At 40.0% G+C, this 20,764-nt stretch overlaps 1 protein-coding gene across 3 annotated transcripts in view; it reads left to right on the top strand.

The window, feature by feature from the left end:
- LOC122448168 (protein adenylyltransferase SelO-like) overlaps positions 1-20,764 on the top strand; it is a 33,626-nt gene that overhangs the window by 11,835 nt on the left and 1,027 nt on the right. The window contains exons 6-15 of one of the 3 annotated variants that reach the window (XR_006271530.1): positions 270-316; positions 1,071-1,145; positions 3,472-3,601; positions 4,577-4,621; positions 4,725-4,806; positions 4,911-5,003; positions 8,150-8,229; positions 9,252-9,295; positions 17,690-17,756; positions 18,418-18,497. Coding sequence is in view for 1 of the 3 variants with exons in the window: in XM_043479250.1 (XP_043335185.1) it covers positions 271-316; positions 1,071-1,145; positions 3,472-3,601; positions 4,577-4,621; positions 4,725-4,806; positions 4,911-5,003; positions 8,150-8,229; positions 9,252-9,295; positions 18,418-18,497 (675 nt within the window). In the remaining 2 variants the exon portion in view is untranslated. Of the gene's footprint in view, positions 1-269; positions 317-1,070; positions 1,146-3,471; positions 3,602-4,576; positions 4,622-4,724; positions 4,807-4,910; positions 5,004-8,149; positions 8,230-9,251; positions 9,296-17,689; positions 18,498-20,764 lie in introns of all 3 variants that reach the window. The other 2 variants (XR_006271529.1, XM_043479250.1) reach the window with 2 other exon arrangements.

Raw genomic sequence — 20,764 nt, 5'->3', positions numbered from 1 at the left:
ACTTGGAGGTTCTCTGTAGATGTTTGTTGAACCAATCTGAGTTGCATTATAATAAGATGGCATCTAATATGATCTTAGAAACATATTGCCAGTTGTGATTGGTATTGAAGAAATATTTCTCTGTGGCTGGGCGTAAAATCTTATTTTATTTTTTAAAATGATAAGCATGCATTATAATGAATTCATGAATGTCAGGAGTGGACTGAGATGATTGATATTCGATATTGTATTCTGAGGAACACTGATGGCTATCTCCCCTTTATCTCTAGGATGTTATTAGACTTCGTCATACAGGAGTACTTCCCCTTAGTAGATGGTAAGTTTTTTTTTAAAACAAAGGGCAATACTCTCCTTTCTCTATTGGCTGGCCACCATCAATGGTTACAACCTAGTGCTTAAAAAACTAAAGTTAAAAAGGGAAAAGTAGAGCACTTTGAACATGTTCTGAAAGGAAAAGATGATGAACCACCTCGCAAACAAGACATGGATGAGGAAGTTGTTCTGTTTGAAAGGTGTCTAGAAAAAGAGAACAGATGTGACTACATCCTGACTACGTATGTTGTGTTTTGTAACTTGGTCACACATATTCTTTTCTCACACATTTGATATATAGATATTTCTACAGTAGTGGTTGTAAAAAAAAAATACATACATCATAAGCAAATGTGATTTTCTATTCTTATGGAAATTTTTTGATATGCATAACCTTTTTCTTTCTTGTAACAGCCCCAAAGAAAGAAATTCCATTATTTTTCTTGGTGACTCATTTCAAAGTTTAATAACTCATTTTGTTTACATTTAACTCCTTTATGCTGAATTCTAATGTTTTTTCCTTTTCTTACTGTACATGGAGAAAATCTGATCATAATACTGTGCCTGAGTCTTTTATATGTTATTTCTGGGTCAATAATTCTATATTCTTCTGTTGTTTTCTTACATGTACTAATTTCCATCCCTTTAATCATCTTTTGGCCCACTTTTGAGAGGATCTTTTCATGTTGGAAACAGAAAGATCCTAAAATCATATTACACTACTGAGAAATCTGAAAATCTTCTTAATTTTATTTTAGGATTTTTTTTTTCTATTGTGATGTTTGAGACGGCACAGCTCATTGCCTTGTGGATGTCTGTTGGTTTTGCTCATGGTAAGTTATCTACTGATGTTTCAGTCTTCTGATAAGAAAGTAGAATCAATCTGTTGAAGCCAGAAGACTTCTTTTTTGTGTGTATTTTAAAATATTCCCACCAGTGAGCAGGAATAACATTTATAATATATGAATTTGTTTTTAGGAAGAGAAACAATTCTCTCATGTTTAAAATGATTTTGAATGGAACAGATACACAAAATAGAATAAGCATCCTTGATTTGATGAGGATGTTGTTACCTGTAAAACTTTTTAACCTTGTGAGTATATATTAGGTCTTTTAAAAGCCTTTTTAAAAAAACTTTAATCATAAAAGCACTATCTGCTTATGGTAAAGAATTTAAAATATACAGAAGTGCCTGTGAGTTCTGTCTTCCAGGATATTCTTGATCTTCCAGGATCATTAGTAACGATTTCATCTCAATTCTCCTAAACTTTTTTCGGATGGTATTCATACATCTATAAAAATAGGGCTGGCTTGTGTGTGTAGGGTTACACTGGAAGGAATATCTGCCTGAACTGAGAATACTGAAAAGCAAATCATATATATACTAAGATCTATGACTAAATACCAAAGAGGGTTCTCACACTGCAAAACCTCTTGAACTCTGCCTTAATTACATACTCACTGTGTCTCACTTGGGATGGGTTGGGGTGGTGAGCAGGGAGTTTTTGCTTTTATGAACTGTGCTGCAGTGACCACCATACAGCTGTATTTGAAGGTGAGTTTCTGAGGATAAACTCCTAAAAGTGGAATGACTGGATTAGAGAGTCTATATATATATATATATATATATATATATATATATATATATATATATATATATATATATATACTGAACACTTTGACAAGCAGAGTCATCCTGCTCTGAAAAAGGGTGAAACTGTCTACCCTGGGCACTGCCGCCACCACATCCAATTCTCCGACATTAGGCTGGTGTATGCACGCCCAGCCTCCCTCCTTCTCCACACTCTGCCACAACCCCCTCCCCTAGGAGGCCACACTCCCTCCCCACACTGCTGGTGGTCTGCAGCTAAGGACTGTTAGTTATGGGGTATATGGATATGTACCAATATGGATATTTTACCTTTCCCCCACTCTCACAACCTTTGAAAATTAATGTTACTTCTTTAGTAGTCTCAGTTCCATTCCAAACTACATATATTTTGAAATAATGCTAGAAATTCAGGACAAATGAAAAGAACTTTTATTTCTTGGGGCTTTTGTCTCTGTAGTATTTGAAATCTTTGGGGAGGGGAAGTATACAACAAAAGGCTAAATTTAATTTTAAAATACAGTTTTAATATATATTAAGCTACTTGACTTCACCAGTTAAAACTTTCAGTTGGTAAACTAATTTTTTTCATTTCTAAAACAAATGCATCTTCATGATCTTTCCTATTCTGCATAGTTTTATATAGTTAAAAATGCTTTATTACTTTATTATCATGCTTTTGGCATTTTGTTGTAATTAGGTGTTTGTAATACTGATAACTTCAGTTTGTTATCCATTACAATGGACTATGGTCCATTTGGTTTTATGGAGGCCTATAATCCAGGTATGTATGATTTACATGTATATTCTTTATTTCACTAAAAAAAATTATCACTGGTTTATTTTAGATAAACCATTATGGCTAACACAATGCTGAGGTAGTAGAAAGAATTGGGTTCATTGATTAAACAGGAGTATTATGTGCTACTCAATCTTCCAGCTGCCACAGGGATACAATATTGAGTACTCAAAGATGGGAATTCCCATCCATGGGTGGTCCAGAGATTAGGACTCCGAGCTTTCACTGCCAAGGGCACAGGTTCAATCCCTGGTCTGGGAACTAAGATCCTGAAAGCCCCTAGGAGTGGCAAAAAAACCAGAAAGCCAAAGAATTACTTATTAAGAGAAGATGCCATGAAGGGAAGAAGGGCCTTTGTTGTCAGACAGACATGAGTCTGAGCTCTGACATCTGATGGATCCTTAATCTGTGCCCTTGGTCAAGTAATTTAACCTCACCCCTTACTGATCTGTTATAGGATCAAGGTGAGGGAACATGCTGTTGAGTTGGTGAGTGAAGTACACGTGATAACCTGGAAATTCTTGTAGGTTAGAAATATGTGCCTCTATTAGGCAAATATTCATATTTTAAAAGATTTTCATGAGCATGGGTATTAAGTATTTACATTACTCTTGAGTTAAATGTTTAAATGTCAGAAATGTTTTTATCTAATAAATATAAATTCATTAAGTTTAAATGTGAACTTAAAAATGAAGAAAGAACTATTATAATTGTCATCATTGTAAAACGGTTGTATTTTTGTTCTAAACAGATTTTGTACCAAACGCATCTGATGATGAAAGAAGATATAAAATAGGAAATCAGGCCAATATTGGGATGTTTAATTTAAACAAGTTGTTACAAGTGCTAAACCCATTATTGAATCCTAGGCAAAAGCAGCTGTGAGTAAACCTAAAATCCACTAATTAAATCAGTGTGAAAATATATCTGTATAGTGATCACTTTTTGAAAACGAAGAAACATTTTAAAAACAATCTTTAGTATTTAATAATGAAGACTTCCAAACTACATATATGTTTATATATATATTTTTGAGGGGGAGAGGGTACAGTGTTGGCCTTTTTCCATAGTTATAAGGATTAAGTGTTCTCCTATTTATTGTTTTTTAGGTGTTGTGAAATCATAGTTTATTTCTTATTTGATCCATAGGTTGTTACTGTTTTTCTGAATTTCTAAGTAGCGGGCTTCTTATTTAACAGACATATATAGGCTATTCACATTGATTATAGTAACTGACATATTTTATTCCTTCTGTTTTACATTGTGCATTATCTTTGATTTAACTCTCCCCCTACTTTCCTTACCTTTTAATGATTTGAGCAACTCACTCATCCCCCCACCCTACCCTACCCGCTTTGATTTGGAAACTACTGCATTTCCGACCCCCCACAGTTATCTTCCCTTCTCTGCCACCTTCTCTATTGTTAAAAGAGAACAAGTTTTTCAGGTATTTTCCGTCACTAAGCATCTATTTGCACATTATGTTCCCCTCCATCCCATTCAGGCAAATAAAATATCATTGTACTGGGTGAGGTATCTCATGCATTGTTTTGGGTCAAATACGCCAAATTCTTTTGGTATTATGGAGAGACATCCTCTAAGCTAATTGTATATAGTGATATTTCAGGAGTGACATGATTTGACCTGTACTGTTTTCAAATCTTTGAGACAGTAAATTTATATGGACAATTTTCTCTAAGATATGATATATAATTAAATCACTAAATAGAATCAGTAGCACATAATCAAACATTATTTAATATATGAGAAGGTTCACTTTGTTCACATAAAATGTAATTCAAGAATGTGAATATTAAATTAAGGTTTACCTATGCTCTCTTTTTTTCTCCCTACAGTGCCACTCAGATTCTTAAGGAGTATCCCATTCCTTATTATACAAGGTTTGTTTGTTTGAACACATTAAAGCATCCTGCTTGGTTTGAGGGCAATTCTTAAAATAGCAAGAATTTTAATAACAAATTGAATTGGCATTTTTCCTTTTAGATTTAGAGAACTGTTCAAAGTCAAATTGGGATTACTTGGAAAAAGCGAGGGTGATGATGATTTAATTGCATTTCTCTTACATGTGAGTTTATTATCATTTTATCTTATTTCCTGATTAACATTTGACTGAATACACTGTATATTCTTGGAATGGCTGAGGCTGCTAAATGTAATTATTTTCATTAGCTCATGGAAAAGACAGAAGCTGACTTTACAATGACATTTCGGCAGCTCAGTGAGATCACTCAAAGCCAATTACAGGAACTAGTCATTCCTCAGGTATTTATTCATGCCTTTTGGCTTTTTTCTTAACTCACTTTTCTTTAACAGGTTTGTTAAGGCATAATTTACATACCCTAAAATTCCACTCATTTTAAGTGTATAATTCAATGATTTTTAAATAATGTGCAGATTTGTGCAGCTGTGCCACAGTTTGATTTTAGAGCAATTCCATCACTCTAAAAGACCCTTTGTGCCCATTTGCAGTGAATTCCTTTTTTCTGCTTCTGTCCTCAAGCAACTACTAATCTTTCTGTCTCTTAAGGTTTCCCTTTCTAGACATTCTCTATAAATGGAATCATATGATATGTAGTCTTTAGTATCTGGCTTCTTCACTTAGCATATTTTTGAGGTTCACCCATGTTGTAACCTATATCAGTGGTTCTTTCCTCTTTATTACTTTTAAGATCTCTTAAGTAGATATTAAAATATTATTTCCTCTTCATTACTTTATAACTCCCTTATAAGGATAGACCATGTTTTGTTTATCCAGTTACTAGTTGATGGACATTTGGATCATTTCCATTTTCTGGCTCTTGTGAATAAATACTGCTATGAACATTCATGTACAAGTTTTTGTGTGAACATGTTTTCATTTCTCTTGGGTAGATATGAGGAGTAGAAGTGCTGGATTGTTTAGTAAATGTATGTTTAATTTTTAAAGAAACTGCTGAACTGTTACCAAAGTGGCTGTTCTTAATTTAGTTTTAAGAATATGTGTCATCTTTTTATTTCAATACTAATCCATTGCATTTATGGAATAATATGGATATTAACCAGAAGTAATGCTGAAAATTCTCCAAGCAAGACTTCAACAGTACGTGAACTATGAACTTCCAGATGTTCAAGCTAGGTTTAGAAAAGGCAGAGGAACCAGAGATCAGATTGCCAACATCTGCTGGGTCATTGAGAGATCCAAAAGCAAGAGAGTCCCCAAAAAACATCTACTTTTGCTTTATTGACTATGCCAAAGCCTTTGACTAGGTGGGTCACAACAAACTGAAAAATTCCTCAAGAGATGAGAATACCAGACCACCTGACCTGCCTCCTGAGAAATCTGTATGCAGGTCAAGAAGCAACAGGTAGAACTGGACTTGGAACAGCAGACTGGTTCCAAATTGGGAAAGGAGTGCAATGTACAAGGCTGTATATTATCACCCTGCTTGTTTAACTTATATGCAGAGTACATCTTGCAAAATGCTGGGCTGGATGAAGCACAAGCTGAAATCAAGATTGGTGGGAGAAATATCAATAACCTCAGGTATGCAGATGACACCACCCTTATGGCAGAAAGTGAAGAAGAACTAAAGAGCCTCTTGATGAAAGTGAAAGACGAGAGTAAAAAAGTTGGCTTAAAACTCAACATTCAGAAAACTAAGATCATGGCATTTGGTCCCATCACTTCATGGCAAATAGATGGTGAAACAATGGAGACAGTGACAGACTTTATTTTTTGGGGCTCCAAAATCACTGCAGATGGTGACTGCAGCCATGAAATAAAAAGATGCTTGCCTCTTGGAAGAAAAGTTATGACCAAGCTAGACAGCATATTAAAAAGCAGAGACATTACTTTGCCAACAAAGGTCCATCTAGTCAAAGCTATGGTTTTTCCAGTAGTCATGTATGGATGTGAGAGTTGGACTGTAAAGAAAGCTGAGCACTGATGAATTGATGCTTTTGAACTGTGGTGTTCGAGAAGACTCTTGAAAGTCCCTTGGACTGCAAGGAGATCCAACCAGTCCATCCTAAAGGAAATCAATCCTAAATATTCATTGGCAGGACTGATGCTGAAGCTGAAACTCCAATACTTGGATGCGAAGAACCGATTCATTGGAAAAGACCGTGATACTGGGAAAGATTGAAGGCAGGAGGAAAAGGTGACAACAGAGGATGAGATGGTTGGATGGCATCATCTACATGATGGACATGAGTTTGAGTAAACTCCGGGAGTTGGTGATGGACAGGGAGGCCTGGTGTCTTGCTGTCCATGGGGTTGCAAAGAGTCGGACACAACTGAGCAACTGAACTGAACTAACCAGAAGACTCCTACTTATTATAGATTTTTATAAATATAGATCTACTTATAGGGTGTGAATCTTTTATGTTGATCATTGTTTTTATTATTTCAGATAAAAACATAGCCATATTTTTAAAAATCTCAGTTTCTTCATTATATTTTATGATCTTTTCTGTGTTAACTAAAGAAATATATACATGTATATATCTACATAAAATTATATATATATATATATATAGTTCTCCCAGGTGTGAAATAGCCATAAATTATGTTTTTAGGAGTGATTTGAATAAAAGACTGTCTACTTATTCAGCAAAATGTTAACTATTAAGCATCTTGGATATAATTTTAAAATTAGTAATGATTTGCCTATCAGAACTAATTATCATTTAATGTGTAGAAAACTGAGACAAAGTAATGTTAACGTGATCTGAACAAGTTCTTGACAAGTGTTAATATTTAAATTACTGAATATTGGGAAAATCTAGGAGAGGAGATCATATGCCTTTATTTATTTTAATAGTTCATTTCTGTGTCTTCTGAATTTGAAACTTTCTCAACCCCGTAACACTTAGCTAGAGCTAATAGCTTATTTCTGTTCCTTTAACCATTATGCATATTTCTATAACACTTCTCAAATGGCACTGAATTATTTGTTTACACAAAAAAAAAATTTTAAAAAGTAGAGGCTATGTCCTATTAATTTTTATATCCTTCTCAACTAACAGTTCCTAGCACGTAGCTGACATAATGAATTAGTAGATAACTAAATAAAAGTTACAAATTAAGTTTTCAAAGTAAATTATAAATTAAGCAAGTTCCCTATTTAAAGGAAGGGTTTTGATATGTATTCACATGTAATGTCTATTTATAAGAACTTTGTATATTTTTTTATTTCTCTTAAATCATTCTATTACATGGATTTCCATGAATTAGAATTTGAGTTGAATGTTTTATAAAGAAAAGTAAAACATTATTCGTTTTTACTGCCTCTGCTTGAAATAGAGAACCTTAAAAGAAATCTGGATGTTATAAATTATTAATATTGGAACATACAATTTAAGGAACATACAGTTAAAATAAACTGAACAAATATTAATAAGCAGTCTATTACTATATTTTCTTCTAGGAATTCTGGGCACTGAAAATGATCTCAAAGCACAAACTCTTTCCTGCCTGGGTGTCCCAGTACCTTTCGAGACTGAAGAGGTAAAGTGACCTAATCAGTTCTTGAAAGAGCATGTAATGTGTTACTTTAGCATCATCAACCCATCAGATTCCTCACTTCCTTTCCATTTTCCAACATTTCCTTCTAACTCCCGGGAAGTCTGCTCTGGATGAGGTGTGTGTGCTAACATCTCACCCACACAGAGAGTACCCTTCTGTTCACCTCAACTCTGATAACACAGCCCAAGGACCCACCCCCTCAAAGCCTTGAAGCTCTGGAAAGAGAGCGTGTCCTGGGCTTTCTTCCAGTGTCTGTTAACTGTCCTCACATCTTACACAACTGTCAGAAGTTACTCTGCTTCATAACCGTCACAATGAATCTGAAGCAACAAACATGACAGAGTATGAAGTTGTAGGTAGGACACGAAAAGTTGAAGAAGGAGACCACAGCCTGCACAGGAGCAAACAGCCTTTCACAGTTTAATGGCAGCTGAGGGTTTTCATAAAGCTGTCCATGAGTAACAAAGAACAAGTTATTTTCAGAAAACTGTGTTTGAGATAAAAATAGGTGCCAGGGAGTTTAAATTTTTTAAGACAGAATTATTTAATTGGTAAAAGTAAAAGTTTGGGGCTTATCTCAAATAACTAAATGGGCTTCCCTGGTGGCTCACAGAGTAAAAAATTTGTGGGCAATGCGGGAGTCCTAGGTTCAATCCCTGGGTTGGGAAGATTCCCTGGAGACAGGAATGGCAACCCACTCCAGTATTCTTGCCTGGAGAATCCCATGGACAGAGGAGCCTGGCAGGCTACAGACCATGGGGTTGCAAAGAGTAGGACATAACTGAATGACTTAGCACAGCACAGCACAAATAACTAAATAAGGCATTATTTTATGTATTGTTTAATCAAACAGTATTTTCTGTCTTCCTTTCAGATACTGATTCAGTGTAATTAAAAAAATTTTTTCAATATTTGTCTTAAGAAATAATATTCACCCTTTTGGAAAAAAGATATGATTTGGGGAGACTGATTAATTATGTCCTTTGTTTTGTTCATTTTTTTAGTAACATCAATGATTCAGATTCTGAAAGAAGAAAAAGAATGACAGGTAAGTAATCCTTTTGATTTTTTTATCTTTAAAGATTTCTACATAAAAGTGTTAGGTTTTGAAACCTGGAAGTAAATACTTGAAGGAACTGAATTTGTTGTTTTGTTTTTAACTACAGTAACTCTAGATGAATATATTTTAGTGGAGTTGAAGTGTCAAATAGAAGCCTTTCTAGTTTCAGCAGGTGACTTTTAATTTGAGTATGATACCCATGCTTTCAATATATTTGCCAATTGATGTTTAAATAATATGGTCTTCAAAGATGGTGGAGAGAAAAGGAAGATTATGTGGTTTATGGTGCAAAGAACATGAGTTTTGGAATCTGACAGATGAATCTCATCTTGCCATTTTTTTGCTATATAATATAGTTTCAAGGTTCTCAGCTGTTTGAAAAGGGGGCATATTTTGCAGGAATGTTGTGATCGTGAGCAATAATATTTGTAAGTTATCTTGTTACAGTGCCTGGGCCAAGGTACACATCCACTAAATGATAGAGCTAAAAAAAAAAAAAAAAAACACCTTTATATACTGCTTTCAGTTTACCATGCGACATCATGCTTGGTAAGAGAAATGGAAGAAAAAAAATGGAAGTTAGTTCTTTTTGCACTGTGGGATCTAACAGATCAAATAAGTTAAGACAGAAGGACTCAAGTCCTGGAGTTCTCCTGCCTTACTGAGGACTCTTGAGGAGAGCTAGTAGGTTGGTATCATCAGCGTGGCTGATCCATGTGGATGAAATAAGGGTGATGCAAATATCCCACACTAAGTTAGTGGATGAGATTGCTTTTTGACTCAGGACATCATTGTAGAAATAAAAGCAAGCGGAGTTTTTACAAGGAAGTGAATAATCTATCTGGGGCTCAGCATGGGTTCAGTTGCCAGCCACTTACGTACATTGATGTAGTCATACAGAATTTATAGGGCAGCTCAATATGGATAGTCTCAGCAATTAAGAGGAAAAAAAATTGAAGAAAATATGATGCCTGTCTTTAGGATTTGGATTTGTTTGGTCATGAGAGGATGGATGAGATGGAAAAATGAAAGATATTTAAGTGAATTCAAGGCTGCAGCTTTGAGTTAAAGAAATAATAAGTGCTGAACAGTGTACTCAATTTCCACAATGAGCAATGGGAAAGTTCCAGACCAGATTGAAAAACTGTATGGAATTAGGTAACTTGTCAAAGAATTCTATAAGCAGATCTACAATTTTCTGATTTCAAATAGTTTGTATATGTGTAATTTGATCCAAGGTACTTCTGTCTGCAGCTGCCAGTCCCAGCATATTTTCACAGCATTCCACTGCCAGGTCTCTCTAATGTGTTAAGATTGTCAAACTTTAAATTGGGTGACTATACTCCCTCTGCCTAATCTGACTGCTTCCACAGTTTTCTTTGCATGCCAATTTCTTTTTCATCTAAGGACTGTATATATTTATTGTCTGTATGTGTTTTTATTTTAAAAGAGTTCTCTATGCATTCTTTAAAATTTGGAAAATGCAAATTTGTGGAAAGACTAAAAAGACTCCCATACTCAAACACAATTGCTATCACTCTTTGATGCATTTCCTTCTGGCCTCTCTTTTTCTGTGTGTATTGATAATGAGAAAATATTGTAGTAATCATTGTGGTATAATTTTAGAGCTTTTTTTTAAAAATTTTAGAGCTTTTTTAACTAAAAATAAACATTTTTCCTACTTCATCCTTTATAATGTAACATTTTTAGTGACTGCATAATATATCTTTGAAAGTGTCAGGCGAGTGTATGCTTCTCGGTTCTTTGTCTCGTCACAACAAAATTTGGAGTGACGGGGGCTTTACCCTTGGCGGGTCACAGCTCTCGGAGGACAGACCGTGTTATAGCTCTTAAATAAATCGGTGTTACAGCTCAGTGTTACAGCTCTATTTATTTAAATAGCAGGAAAATCCATCTTCGAGGCATGAGGGCACATTGACCCAAAGACGCGAAGAGAAGAGCACCCCATGGCGCTGGAGAGAGAGAGAAGAGGGCTTTGGCTCCTCTTTTTATACGTTTCTCTGTCCCTGGGCCTGTCTTATGTAAATTGGGCCAGCCAGGAGTGTTGTTTGTTTTACCTGAGGTTCTCATTCTGGTCCTCAGACCTTCCATTGTTCTATTTTTGCGGGCTTTCCCTTCCAGGTCTTTTAGCCACCGCCATTCTGGACTCCTTTTCCCTATTCTAACTACCTAACATTCCCCTCTCAAGAGATGGGAGGCCCAATTCTTTGGGAACAGGGGCATCGAGGTCTCTCTGGCTACTTCCTGCTGACCTGGGATGGTGAGGGGCATTGGGCCTCTCCCTCTTGCTAGTCTCAGGCCTCAGAGTCCTCGTAGTGGTGTCCACCTCAGGGTGAGTGATGTTTTCCGTGGTCGGCTGTAGTTTTGTGTCTTTGTTGAACTGGCGCTGCATGTTGCAGCTTGACCTGGGCAGAGACAGGACAGGTGAGACCACTGACAGTACATGGAGCAATCACAAGCAGCGTCAGTGTGGCATGACAAGGACTAGTAGGGGCACTAGCCAATTTCAAATTTACATCACCAGGATGGCTCAAGTCTCTCCTTGTTCAAAGATCAGAAGATTTATCTCCTGTCTGTTTTGGAGTATTATTTGTGCCAAGCTGTGTTGGCTCTTTAGAGCTGTCTTGAGAAATCTTATCCCCAGAGACCAGATTTTGGGGGTGTTCATTAGAATGGCACTCATTTGTAGTTCTGAATAGGTATCTGAGATCTCCCAGGGCTCACAGGTGTATTGAGTGTCCTCTTCTGTTTTCTTCCACGGCTTGACTCATGAGTAGTGAATCCAGGAGTCATGTCCTGGTACCTTGACCGCTGTGGGAGTAGAAAGTATTACAGGGTAGGGGCCCTTCCATGTGGGCTGGAGTGGAGCCTTTGGGGACCCATCTTTCCAGACTTTAGTTAGGACTTGAGTCCCTGGAGCATATAGTGGTGACTCCTTGGAATCTTTTGGGTCCGGGTTCATATCCCACAATTGTACATCCTGTTGAAATTGCCCAATGGCCATGGTATAAGACTGGAGGGTCTGAACCTCTGGATCTAGGAAGAGGTCATTGACATAAACAAAAGGTCTCCCATATAGCGTCTCATAAGGACTAAAACCAACCTGTTCCTTAGGGGCAATACGGGTATGGAGGAGAGCTATTGGTAAAGCCTCCTTCCATCCCAGGGAGGTCTCTTGGGTTATCTTCTTTATTGTTGATTTTAAGAATTGGTTGGCTCTTTCTACTTTTCCTGAAGACTGAGGCCTCCAGGCACAATGGAGATGCTTTAGAGACCCCTTGGGTGACCTTAGAAGTAAATGACATCCCATTGTCACTTTGTAATGACCTGGGCAGACCAAATCTTGGAATGAGTTCATGGAGTAGTTTTTTTACTACCTCCTCAGACTTCTCAGTCTGGGTGGGAAAGCCTTCAATCCATCCTGTGAATGTATCTGACTAATAGGTATTTATACCCTTGAGAAACTGGCATCTGGGTGAAGTCCATCTGCCAGTCCTCTCCTGGATAGGCCCCACGTCGTTGGACGGACTGGGCCAGCTGGGGTCTTTGAGCTCCTTGGGGGTTGTTTAATTGGCAAGTGGGACAAGAGGAGACCACTTGTCTTATAGTTGTTTGGAAGCCTGTTCCTCTGAAGGACCTTTCTAGTAATCTTTGGAGGACCTTTTCTCCTAAATGAGTGGTGGCGTGTAAGGAGTTAACCAACTTTCATTGGAGGTTCCCAGGCAGAAAAAGGAGCCCCTCCTTTTGAAACCACTCCATACGATCTTCTTGAAAGCCCTCACTCTTAGCTTTAAGAGTTTCACCTTCAGTATATGAAGGAGTTTCTGGCAAGTTAGTCTGTGGAACTAAGGTGGCAACCCCTATTAGGTCATGGTTCTGTAACGCTGCTCTCTTAGCTGCCTGGTCAGCTGCTTGGTTCCTTCGTGCCACTTCAGTGCTCCCTTTTTGGTGTCCTTTACAGTGGGAGACTGAAGCCTCAGTGGGCAGATGGACTGCCTCCAAGAGTCTAAGAATTTGATCATCATATTTGATTGGGGACCCTCCGGTGGTCAAATGGCTCCTTTCTTTCCAAACAGCTGCATGTGCATGTAGCACCAGAAAGGCATACTTGGAGTCAGTGTAAATGGCTATTCTTTTTTCTTTTCCCAGCTCTAAAGCTCGAGTCAGGGCTATGAGCTCAGCTAATTGGGCTGAAGTACCTGACGGCAGAGGTTTAGCCTCTATGATCTCAAAATTGGAGACTACTGCATATCCGGCTCTTCTTTTTCCATCCAAGACAAAGCTGCTTCCATCAGTGTGCCAGATTTCCTCAGGATTGGTCAGAAGATCTTCTGACAATCCCTCTTGGGGTTTTGTCCAATGGTCCAAGGTTTCTAGACAGGAGTGAAAGGGGAGAGAGCCCTTGGGGGTAGGCAGGAGGGTGGCTGGGTTAAGAACCTCACAAGGGTAGTGAGGCCTGGATTTTCCATCAGTATTACTTGATATCTGAGGATTTTCTGATCAGACATCCATAAATGGCCTCTCCGATTTAGGAGTTGTTTTACTTGGTGGCTGGTAAAAACAGTTAGTTTGCCCCCAAAGGAGAGTTTTAAAGCATCTTCTATCATGATTGCAATAGCTGCAAGATTTTAAAGGCAGGGGGGCCAGCCTTGGGCGGTTGGATCAAGTCTCTTGGATAAGTAAGCTACAGGCTGGGGCTCAGATCCCGACCTTTGAGTTAACACGCCCAAGGCTATTCCTTCTCTTTCATGGACATAAAGTTGGAATGCTTTTTTTGGATCTGGCAACCTCAAGGCAGGTGCCTGAGTTAAGGCCTGTTTTAGTGTAGCCTCTGCCTTCTTTTGAGGAGTTCCCCACATTAGTGGGATTGAATCATCTTGTCCCTTTAAGCTTTTATATAAGGGCTGGGCAATTCGACCATAGCTGGATATCCAGATTCTGCAATACCCAGTTAGCCCCAGGAAAGCTCGCAATTGTTTTCGAGTCGTGGGGTAGGGCAACTGGAGGATTCCTTGTACCCGATCAGAGGACAGCCTCCTAGACCCATGTGTAATCTGAACTCCCAGGTAAGTGACCTTTGTCTCGACCATCTGTGCCTTAGCATGGGAGACTTTATATCCCCTTTCTGCCAAAAAGTTTAGAACCTGAATTGCATGTTGTTGGGCACTTTTCTCATCTGGAGAGCAGATTAGTAGGTCATCTACATATTGTAATATTTTCCCATTAGGTCCCAGGTCCAGATCTAGGAGATCCCGGCTAAGGGCCTGTCCAAACAAGTGGGGGCTATCTTTGAACCCCTGAGGTCTTGGTGGGCTTGTCCAAGAATCCCCTTGTCCCACACCTGGGGGTTAATTTTGTCCTCCCATAGTTTTTGGTCCCTCTCTATTGAAGAAGGTGTAATGGGTTCTTTAATAGTAACCAGAAGCTGTAGGGCCCCAGGGGCTGAAAAGCTTCCCATCACAAGGGTGGTCCCCAGTTTAGTGAGTATGTCTCTTCCCATTAAGGGAGCAGGACACTCAGGGACCACCAGAAACTCGTGGGAAAATATCTGTCCATCCCAGCAACAAAGAAGTACTTGGGTGAATCTTTTAGTAGTTGCTTTTCCTGTAGCACCCAAAATGGTACAGGTTTGGGAGGAGAAGGCTCCGGAGTAGGAGATCAAGACAGAGTAGGTAGCCCCTGTGTCAACCAAGAAGTTCTCGGCCCTACCTGCCACATGCAGTCGCACCCTTGGCTCCAGCCCCGTGATGGTTATCTGTGACAGGCGGGCTGGCTGGGGCGGGCCGCTTCAGTCCTCGTGAACCACCGTGAGGGAAGGCTTGGCGCTTGACCTTCAGGCTCTTGGGTCCCCAGGGCAGAGTGCCGCCCAATGTCCCAGTTGATGGCATTTGTGGCAAACCACAATAGGCTTTTTGAAGCTTATCCTACCCAGTACTGTCGCAACCTGAGAGCCAGGTGTCCCCAGGCCAGGATACAGATATCCAGGCAGGCTGAGGCATGACAGCCTCCTAGAGATCAAATCCCCGGGCAGGTCGAGGCATGACAACCTCCTGGGACCCGTGGGACTGGCAGATCCCTGAGCAGATTGAGGCGTGACAACCTTTTGAGGACCAGATCCCTAGGCAGATCAAGGCGTGATGACCTCCTGGGACCCCCGGGCTGGAGTTTGGGCGTCCCCAAGATCTCCAGCGTGACCAGTGCTGGGTAGAATTAAGGGGTTGTAACTCATTGCTGGTTTGTCCTCTGTGGGTGGGAATAGATACCATGATGTAAGCTCATCCTACTTAGTACTGTCGCAACCTGAGAGCCAAGCGTCCCTGGGTCAGGGTGCAGATCCCCAAGCAGGCTGAGGCGTGACAGCCTCCTAGAGACTGAATCCCTGGGCAGGTCGAGGCGTGACGGCCTCCCAAGAATTGGGTCCCTGGGCAGATTGAGGCATGATGACCTCCTGGGACTCTTGGGAATAGCGGATCCCCGAGCAGGTTGAGGCGTGACAACTTTTTGAGGACCAGATCCCTAGGCAGGTCAAGGCGTGATGATCTCCTGGGACCCCCGGACTGGAGTTTAGGCGTCCCCAAGATCTCCAGTGTGACCAGTGCTAGGTAGGATTAAGGGGTTGGATATTATACAGTACTTACCTCCCAAGACCAGCTATTTTCTGGCTATCCCTCTAGTAGATTGTAGAGGCAACATTGTGGGCCTGGATGGGGCTGAGGAAAGGAGCATGAAACAGGAGGGAAAGAGCACAACCTTTGAAAGAATGACATAGCACATGGGCATAACGCATCACGATTAAAATCAATTGGGTCCAAGATGACATGTCAAATTCAAGTAACCTTAATCCCCAATCCATAAGGCAAAAGATACACCCAGAGGTGGCAGAACTCTAAGGCACTGTTGAAAGAGGGAGGCGTGGGTGGTTCTCCAATGGCTGGGATGATCCTCCCACTCATTGGCATATGAATTCACCCCACTCGCAAAACCTAGCCGGGCCACATTCCATGGCCCATAACCTGTAGAATGGGCATGGGCGCTTCTCTCTGAATCCTAGCAAATCCACCTCCCACTTATCGCTTTGTCTCTCACTGAATTTTTGCAATAAGACCTCAGAGCCTGAGCCGGGCATCCTGGGTTTTGGTCGGGCTCGAGTCCCAGGAAAAAGAGCTGAAGGAAAAGAGGAAAAAGCAGTGGGACAAACGTGCCAAGGAATCCCCTTCATAGCCTACTGGAAAATTTGCTAGATATCTGACTGGTGCTCACAGTTTTCATTGGCCTGATTCTCGGCACAGAGAAGAGTAGGGACAGAAGAACCCCCACCGGCTTGGGTAACCGCTACTGGGGCCCAGCAGAGAGTGCCTTTGGGACATGCCGAAGGGTAGCCTGGCCAGAGTCCCTCAATTGCGCCCACTGCCGCCCGCCTGTGCGCAGGGGGGGTGGGGGGTGGGGTGGGGTTGGTTCAAGGAAACAAGAAACGAGAGATTGCAAAGGAATTAAGATTTTGTTAGGCATGTCCCTCCAGCCACAGGAGCGAGGACCTCCTACCTTAACCGGAGGTCTTCTGGAATCTGAGCCGCCTGGGCTTTCTGCTGAGTTCGTTTTTCCGCTGCCCTGGTTTCCAGCACGACGGGCCTTCCCCTGCGCTGGGTTTTCCTCGTGTTCCCGCTACCGCGCGGAGGTTGTTTCAGCCAGGTTAAACCCGAGTCACGGCACCATAGACGTCAGGCGAGTGTGTGCTCCTCGGTTCTTTGTCCCGTCACAACAAAAATTTGGAGTGACGGACATTAAAGCCCCTTGGCGGGTCACAGCTCACGGAGGACAGACCGTGTTATAGCTCTTAAATAAATCAGTGTTACAGCTCAATTTATTTAGATAATAGCAGGAAAATCCATCTTCGAGGCGTGAGGGCACGTCTACCCAAAGACGCGAGGAGAAGAGCGCCCCATCGTGCGGGAGAGAGAGAAGAGGGCTTTGGCTCCTCTTTTTATGTGTTTCTGTGTCCCTGGGCCTGTCTTATGTAAATTGGGCCAGCCAGGAGTGTTGTTTTACCTGAGGTTCTCACTCCAGTCCTCGGACCTTCCTTTGTTCTATTTTCGCAGGCTTTTCCCTTCCAGGTCTTTTAGCCGCTGCCATTCTGGACTCCTTTTCCCTATTCTACCTAACAAAAGGGTGTATAATGTTTCACTTAGTCCCCTGTTAATAGGTATTTATGTTGTTTCTAATTTTCCATACTATAAATAATGCTTTTGAATTTGTTTAAATTTGTTTCCATAGACTATGTTCCTAGAGAAATAGGATTACTTGGGTCACAGGGAAATTCTGTTTTAGAAGTTGTATTTCAGATTATCTGTCATGTCTCTGCAGATCTTTAAAACCAAGTTGAAATGGAATTTGTATGTTCTGTCCATTCAAGTAACTCAGAAGAATGCTGGTGAGAATCACAAAATGGTGATATTGGGAGTCCTCTCTGAATTCCTGTTATGCCACTGGGGATAAACTTGCCTCCTCTCCACCCACTTGATAAATTATTTTGGAAAAGGTTCATCTCAAATAAAGACATAGTTTCTGCAATGTCCCATTATTATAATACTTTTTATTATGAAAAAAATGCATGGTTACTGTAAAAAATATAAATTTACAGAGAGTTTTGCTTGCATGTAACCCTTCCTGTTTGCCCTTGGCAACATCATCATTGAACAGTCTTAGAGTCAGACCTTAATTCTGTTTGAAGATAAAAGCAGCAACTTTTTTCCTCTCTTCACGTGGGCTACAGGATGAATTTGCTACTTTCTCTGCACTTGATAAAATGCTTAGTGAACTGAACATGGTGAAAAACCAAATCAATGAAACACTGAAAAGATAAACCATAATATTGCTCATAATGCTAAACAAAGTTTTTTCTGTGCCACAAGGTCAGAATACTGTAGTACATTGTTTGTAAACAGTCAGAATTGACTGATGTTGATCATTGTTCTCATTTGGGCCTTCCAGCAAAGTTCTTAAAGGTTATCTCATTTCAGTGGTAATTTCATATGGCCTGTGTCAACCTAGTAATCATTGTCCCACGACACACCTCCCCCTCTTTATTTAAGCTGTTATTCCTAGATACGTGCTGAAGAACTGGATGGCAGAATCTGCAGTGCAAAAAGCAGAAAGGAACGATTTTTCAGAGGTAAGGTCGTTGACTTTTCTGGACTTATTTTTATTCATTTTTAAATGTATCATCTTTTAAACACACTTATTTTTCTTCTTTGCAGACTTACTAAACCACATCATTGCTAGCACTAGCTTCCCAGGATTCTCACTGCCTGTTCTTTCTTTTTTTTAAATCAGTGGAGCATTTTCTTCTATTTCAAAATTTATTCTTTAATGTGTTTAAAAGTTTAAGTATTCATTTGATATCACATACTTACATTATTTGAACTCCTGAGGGTCTGGTTCTGCTATTCACTGTTCATGTTGGGGGTTTTGGAATTTAGTCTCAGAAATCTGGTGAAACCTGATTTGAGCATCTCTCCAGAGGGAGCTAGGTTTTATTTTCACCAGGCTTCCATGGCTCTAGTGACCTGGGTCCACTGAAATGAGTCTTGACATCCATGAAAATGAAGGCACCATCTACACTCTTCAGCTTGGATGAATCTCACATATAATGTTAGCAAAATAAACAAAGGAATACATACAATGTGTCACCACCCCAATTTCATGTAACACATGTAAAATCTTGTTTTTAGGGATATATGCACATATAATAAAAGTAACAAAAATGAACAGAGATGATAACATCATCTTTGGACGGTGGTTGCTTAGCAACAAGGAGGAAGTTTGGGTTAGGAAGCTGAGTAGAGGGTACACAGGTGTTTGTTTTAATTATTCTGTATACCTTCTGCATCTCAAATATTTCCTAATTGTTTAAAAATGCATTACACTCAGTATATTTCTTAGAAGAGGAATGATCCCGGCACTCGTGCTGTCCCTCTTCAGTCCTGCAGATGTTATCGATAATCACGGCCCTCTTTCTGTCCCACATGGGTCACAGCCTCAGAATCTTCTTCATCACAGCATACTGTGTAGTCACCACAACCCACCAGAGCGGGCATGACAGAGAAACTGTTCTTGCCATTTCTAATGTGGAGCTTGCATTAACTTTTCATTTCAGTAGTTCAATTAGCCTGACAAAATCCAGCCTTTCATCTTAGAAAATAAAATATTTTAAAGTGTAACCTTCTTAGAGTATTAAGGAAAACCAAAGAGAAAGGAGTTGTCAGTATTTAGATAAATCAGTCTAAGCCGGGGAACTAAACAGTGTGTAATAAGGTGTTTTGTTGGCTTGTTTTGCCTTCCTTCCCTCTTTTGTTCATTCCCTGTTTTCTCCTCAAAATTATATTTAAGTAAGGATGCAGTGTCCAGCGTGGGTGGGGAGGTATCTTCCTCGGTTCAAGTAAACATTCAGCTTCCTAAGATGACTACAGGCTGCTCTTGGCCCCACTTGATTCAGAAAGACATAGGACAGAAGCACAGCTTAGCAGCAGGCACCGTCAGGTTCCTCCTTTGCAGTTCTTGCAGTGTTCACACAGGCAGGAAGGGGCAGCGGTAAAGCTCGGGTGCGGGAGGACATGATCCACACTGGGAAGGCGCAGGGGTGGCCCTGGCTGAAGGGCTGAATGTTCCACACAAACCAGGGGCTCCCATAACAACTCCATGGGCGTAGTTTCCAATATCCCCGCAAGAGACCTGCCTTATCCCACGAGTCCTCACAGGAAAGGAACCCCGGCGTTCTCAGGTGTTTACAGTTATCCCAGGCCAAGTGTTATTTGTCAGTCATGAGCCATGTTGTATGGTGATACAGTGGACAAAACACTCATCAGGTTATCAGGGGACCAGACCCAGAAAGTTAGCCAGGGGTTAAATTCTTATTGCAGGAAAAGAAAAAGATTTTGTCAAACCTTCAGACCTATAACCCTTGACACATACCTCTTGTGTTTACTTTGCTGCATCAAACATTTCTTGAGAATCCACTTTCTGCAAGGTGCTGTGGAAAAGTATAAAAATATATTCAGGGAGCTCTTAAACTAGCAGGTGAGATAGACAGGTTTACTATGTGTTATCCTTACTTTTTAAATTGAGGTATAGTTGGCATGTAACATTTTGTTAATTTCAGATGTACAGCATAATGATTTGATACTTGTGTATTTTGTGAAATGCTTACCACAGTAAGTCGAGTTGACATCCGTCCCCATACATAGCTACTTTTTTCTTGTGATGAGGACTTTAGAGAGCTATTCTTTTTTTGAGATTCTCTTAGCAACTTTCAAGTATACAGTAAAGTATTATTAACTATAGTCACCATGCAGTATATCCCCATGACTTAATTATAACTAAATGAAAATACACATTTCGATCTTAGAATTTATTGTTGAAAGAGGTGAGTTCTTTGATGCC

This window comes from Cervus canadensis, chromosome 10 (genome assembly GCF_019320065.1).
Source record: "Cervus canadensis isolate Bull #8, Minnesota chromosome 10, ASM1932006v1, whole genome shotgun sequence".
NCBI classification, from domain to species: Eukaryota; Metazoa; Chordata; class Mammalia; order Artiodactyla; family Cervidae; genus Cervus; species Cervus canadensis.
The sequence above is the reverse complement of the archived record's forward strand: the minus strand, read 5'-3'. Positions and strand labels throughout refer to the sequence as shown.